Source organism: Sminthopsis crassicaudata, chromosome 3, assembly GCF_048593235.1.
Source record: "Sminthopsis crassicaudata isolate SCR6 chromosome 3, ASM4859323v1, whole genome shotgun sequence".
NCBI classification, from domain to species: domain Eukaryota; kingdom Metazoa; phylum Chordata; class Mammalia; order Dasyuromorphia; family Dasyuridae; genus Sminthopsis; species Sminthopsis crassicaudata.
In genome coordinates, this window is record NC_133619.1 from 586984930 (window position 1) to 586990929 (window position 6000).

The following is a 6000-nucleotide window of genomic DNA, read 5'->3' on the forward strand; positions in this document are numbered from 1 at the left end:
ATTATCCAGACATCTACTGGCATGCTTTCTGCCAAAAGCAGAGCTTATAATAATTTTTTGACTTGTTTCAATGAAAATTTTATCTTTTGAAAGGTGGAGAAACTAATGATGGAATTCTATCTTGGATCTGATTCTAACAGAGGGGAATTAGTTGCTGGGGTAGGAAGCAATTATGGGAGCCTTAGGGTAAGTGATTTCTACCTACCTCTTAGAGTTGATAGAGGAAAGGAAAGCTGAGCATATGACATGCACCCTCGACTTAAGGAGAACAGATTTCAAAGGGCTCAGAGGATAAATAGATAAGAGCCCATGGACTAGAATTCTATAAGGGAAGTCAATAAAAGAGGGATAATAGGAATTGAAGAATGAAATTTGGAAGACGCAAAGGGAAACAATAATGAAGAGAGAAAATGCAAGTTCTCTGAACAGATGACTATGGATGTAATAAAAAACTTACCAACCAATTTAGATTTTAAAAAGAAATGTACAGAAGATGGAAGCAGGGGCAAATAACAGAAGAGGATGCAAAAGCATGGTGCAGCTTTGTAAAAAGAGTATCAGTTGTGTTAAAACTCAGAATGAACTCAAGATAGTGAGGAAAACTGAAAACAACAAAGAGAATTGGAGGGAGGAGGGCTACTTTGGAGAAAAAGGCAGTTTAAAGAAGTGTTGGGACAGTGCTTGGGGTAGATGAAATGATAACTGACAACAAAGAAAATGAAGGGCTCTTAATTCTTATTTTTCTTTTTTCTCTGCCACTGAAAATGGCCTTTGGAATAGGAAGGACAAAACAAAAATGCCTATTAGGGCACTGATATGCAGAACAAATATGGAAATAGCACCTAGCTCCCTTTGGAACTTAAGGAAAGGTTGAATGTGATTACTGAGTTACAGTCAGTGATATTTGGAAGATCATGGAGAATAGGGAAGGTATAAAAGGATTGGAGAGGGTAAATGTCTCAATGTTCAAAAAAGAAAAAGAGTCTGCAAACTACAGACCAATGTGACCAACTGTTTCACAACAAAATTTCAGAGTGCATTTTTAAAGAGGAAGTTCCTGGATATTGAGGGAGTGAACTCAAAGAACCTGCATGACTCCATCAAGAACAAGTCATGCACTCTTGATTTCCTTTATTTCTCAGGGTAGCTAAGCATGGAGATGAAGCAAGTGCTGTAGGGATATCCTAGACTTTAGCAAAGTGTTTGATAAAGTATCTCATGTTATTCTAGCAGGGAAGAGTATGAGGCTCGTAAAGGGATAATTGTTGGATTCAGAATAATCATTATTTTTTCCATTTCAGTTTGGAAGGAAGCCTCCAGTGGAGTGTCCCAGGGATTTGTGCTCGGCTTGGTGCTGTTTAGTGGATTTATCAATAATTTGAATAAAAGTATAGATGACATACTTAAACAGACACAAAGCTGAGAGAGATAACATTTTAGATAATGGTCAGAACCTAAAAAGATCTTGACAGTTCAGAGCTTTGGACTGAAACTATGAAGGTGGAATCAATATAAAAGGATTTAAAGTCATTGTTATTGTGGTTCAGTTGTGTTGGATTCTTTGTGACCTCATGGACCATAGCACACCAGTACTATCTGTGAGATTTCTCTTGGAAAAGATATTAGAGTGGTTTGTCATATTCTACCCTAGCAGATTAAGGCAAACAAGAGGGTAAGTGACTCACCTAGTTAGGAAGTGTCTAAGGCTGGATTTGAATTCAGGTTTTCCTGACTCCAGGATCAGTGAGCCACCAGCTGCCTCACGTAGTTGGATTCAAAAAATCAAATTCACCAGAAAAGGCAAGATTAAAGAAGTTTTTTTTCCTGCAAAAGATCAGATACCTTTAGTATATTACAAGTTCATTAAAGGTGAATATATGGAAAATATATGGCAACCAAAAATTCGATTTCAATCTTGAGCTTCATCACAAGATGAATATAAGTGGTAGAAAAAGGAGGAAGTGATCCTTCTTTATTCTGCCCTCCTAGGACCGTACTGAAATATTGTGTTCTTTTCTTGGAAGCTTAATGTAAGAATATTGATACAATGGAGACTGTCTGGAGGAGGACAACTGGTAAGTTGTGAAGTTGTGAGTTATGAACCAGGTAGCGAAGACTGAGTTTATCCTGTGGAGGAGGAAGTAAGGGTGTTTAATCTAGGGAAAAGAGGATATAAGTGGATTTGATGGTTGTTTTCAAGATTTAGAGGATGGTCTGATGGATTAGCTTTGTTTTATATATGCATATATACATATATATGTATATATATATAAACTACAGAAAAAGAACTAAAAATAATTGATAGAAGTTGGAGGATTTAGAAGAATTTAGGCTAGATTTTGGAAAACTCTGTATTCAAAAGTGAAATGGACTTCTTTGATTAGTAGTGGGTTACCCTTTATTGAAGATCTTCAAATCTAAAGTTGGGATGCTCCATTGTCTGATTTCTTGTAATGAGAATTCTTTTTCAGATATGATGTGGATTTGGTGATTTGTTTCTGCTCTTTCCAACTCAAGGATGATTCTAATACTTGACCAGCTAGAATAGACCAGATAGAAGTGTTCTGCTTAACCAAAGAGGCAGGAATGGAAAGAAATTACAAAAAGGAAAATTTGAGATTATTAGAAGAAAAAACTTAAATAGTTATGGAAGGTATAGTGGTTGCCTCAGAAAATTGTTAATTTATCTCACTTAAAGTCTTCAACCAAATGCTGAATGACTATTTATTGGTTGTGCTGTAAAAAGGGTTTTTATTCTAATGAAAGATGAAGGAAGGGTAATGGTATAGCTGGTCTTTAAATTAGGAAGACCTGAGTTCAAGTTTCATGTCCAACACATCCCAACTGTATAACTCTGGACAAGTCATACCCTTTTAGGGCCCCAGGAGGCTCTCCAAGACTACCCATTGTAGAGAAGATGCTGATCTGCATTATAGAGGGATTTTGCTCATCATGAGGAAGCTCTAATACCAATGAAATCTGGTAATAAAAATCTGATTTTTTTTTTACCACATCTGGCAAAAACCAGTTGGTTTCAGATCTTCTCCTTCCCGACTTTGTGATTCAGTGATAAAAAGTAGGAGTGCCTACCAGAGGAAAAGTCCCAGAGGAAAAGAGTGGGAATGGGATTAAGAATGCAGGAAGAAAAAGGAAACCCTTTTTTTCTTTTTCTTTCCTTTGAGACAAGATAAGGATGAAAGAGTGAGTAAAACAAATATGTTGAAATGTAGAAAAGGCAAAAGCCGGAAATTAAAGGAGCTTAGACCCAGAAATTCTTAATTTTCTCGGAGCAAAGGAAAGTGACCACAATAAACTTATTCTTGTCTTTGTCTTTGCTTAATATTTTCTCTTTCCTGAAATACTCTTCTTCTCCTATCCATCCAATACAACATCCTTCAAAGCACCTGCCATATCCTGCCTCCTCTAGGAAGACTGTTAGCCACTTGAGCTAAATACCATTCTCTCTCCTTCTTAATTCCTCAATACTTCACACCTGCTTAATGTCTAGTATATAATTTAACAATGATCCAAACCAACCTTTTCATAGTGTCTAATTGTTTGGAACTCTCTAAAAGCAGGGAATAACTCTTTCCTTCTCTTGTCATCTCCATAGCACCCAGATCTTGGCACACTTATTGCACTGAAAATGAAATATAGGATTAGGTTTTGTAAAATGGAAGGGAAGGAAATAGAAGGGCCAGGGAATCTTATTGTGCCCCCAAACTCATCTCAAGGAGTTAACCCTTTGTCTAAGTCTGACCCTGAGATCTCCTTTGATTTGGGATTCCATGAATGAGAACACAATTTTTAGAGATAGCAGCAACACAAGAATTCTCTAACTTTCCCAGTCAGCAGCCTCCCAGGGATGGTGGAAGATCCAGGAGGTTCAGGAACATAACCTAAAGCTACAGTCTTTCCTAGCCTAGCTATCCTACCTAAATTTTGGGGGACCAACCACAAAGTCCTGGTTATGGAAAAGAAGGGAGCATGAAGGATAGTGCGAAGAACATTGAGTCAAGAGAACCATGTTTTAGTCATCTTTTCTGTGTCCCTCGGGGAAATAATTCCCCCTCCCTAGGCCTCAGTTTATTCATCAGTAAAACAAGGGGATGAATGAAAGAATATCCAAGGTTCCTTCCAGCTCTTCTGTTACATGAGCAGAGCCTATGGTTCTCTTATGGCCTGAGCCCACCAAATGGATATGGGAATTTCTGGTTTGGGATGGGAGCAAAGGTTTAATTGTTTTGCTTTGATCAGAATACAGTCTTAGGCTCTTGATAGAGCTCAGATGTGAGTCTGTCCTGAGGATTCCTATTTCCTTGCCTATCACAGGACTCTGACAATCACCCAATTCAAATGAGAATCTCAGTAAGCCCTGGGCTGATGGCAGGGAGAGATCTCATCAGATCAACTGTTCTTTCTTGTAGGTTTAGTTCAACATCCAGTGGACCGCTGGTGAACAGCCCCTACTTTTCTTCCAGTGGCAACGGCATCAATTTTTAGCCGCCCTTCTCCCTTTCTTCTCTGCCACCTCTCATGCCATAGGGCCAGAGTGAAGTGTTCCGAAACCCTGGCCTCCAAGATCGTCTGGTTTCAGGTTTGGAAAACCAATGTTCTGGCCAGGCAGACCCTCTCCCCCCATACAGACATGCACACACACACACACACACACACACACACACACACACACACACATACACACACACACACACTCACACACACACACAAACATACATGCACACACACACATACTCCATACAAACATACACACCTACCCACAAAAATGCACATACAGAGTTGTATTTAGCTGACATGAATGGTTTTTGTTGTTGTTGTTGGTAAAATAGGAGTAAGGCGTATAGTAAGAAAAAAGTTTGTATTTATAATAAAACTCTGAACTACTTGAAATGAATTCATCTCTCTTCCTGCCTGCTTGATTTGAAGTGTCCCATCTCCCTGTCTAGGTCTCCCTCCATTTATTAAAGTTACCCAATTTCAGTACATGTGTTGGGGATGGGATGGGCTGGGAAGAAAGCAGAAAGAAGAAAGCAGAAACCTTCAATTGAGGTGTCTTTTTATCAGGGCTCTGATGGAAAGTTTCCTTCTGCCTTTGTTTACACTGAATCTGGGGTGAAAAAACCTGATTTAAAATCCTGTCTCTGTCACTTACCAACTGTGTGACCTTGAAAATGTCATGGAACTTCTCTGGTAAAATGCCTACCCTCAAACACTTCCTGCTCAGTTGATTCATCTGGGGAATGGAACTTCCTATTGCTTGCCACAGGACTTTGACAATCACCAAATGCAAACTTGAAAACAACCCCTAATAAGGTCGAGATAACAAAGTATATTAACTCCCTTCCTTAAACAAAAGAACTTGAACCAGGGTAAGTACTAGAGGTGATCTCAGGATCTAGGAGGGAATAGACTTGATCTTGAAAGTTTAACTCAATTCAATTCAACAAACATTTATAAAGCATCTATTATTTAAGGAGTTCACAAAAGCCCATAACTCGTCATAGAAAGGAGGGTTCCCTGGTTTTTGGATACTACACCAATTGCCTACAAATACTGACAAGCTAAAAAGCCATGGAGTATGGGTTCTATAATGGCTCACGGCCATTGCTCAACAACTCAGTCTCACTTCATCTCCACAGGTTGGCTGCATAGTGAGGAATTCTTGGATAATGCAGTACACAGTAGATAACAATCCTCCACCCCACCCTCCATCCAATTAGGTATGGCGGGGGGGGGGGGGGGGGGGGGGGGGGGGGGAAGAGAGTTTATAAACTGCCTACAAAAGCTATTTTAACTGCAAATTCTCTGTCTGCTCTTTGATTATTAGAAGGCTGGATGAGTTAGAAACATCTAACTCTTATATCTAGTCCCAGACCATGTATCACATCCCATCTGGACATCTACCAAGACTTCAAGGCCCACATACTGGAACCATATTGCCATCTGCCCTAGTATCATTCACAACAAACCTCTTCTCACCTC

General features: G+C 39.2%; 1 protein-coding gene across 4 annotated transcripts in view; it reads left to right on the top strand.

Annotated features, from left to right (window-relative positions):
* Positions 1-4912, top strand: part of C3H1orf94 (chromosome 3 C1orf94 homolog) — a 66159-nt gene extending 61247 nt beyond the window's left edge. For all 4 annotated transcript variants that reach the window (XR_012488480.1, XM_074305064.1, XM_074305063.1 and 1 more), the window contains one exon: positions 4428-4912. Coding sequence is in view for 3 of the 4 variants with exons in the window: in XM_074305064.1 (XP_074161165.1) it covers positions 4428-4503 (76 nt within the window). In the remaining variant the exon portion in view is untranslated. The remainder of the gene's footprint in view (positions 1-4427) is intronic.
* Positions 4913-6000: the final 1088 nt, after the last annotated feature.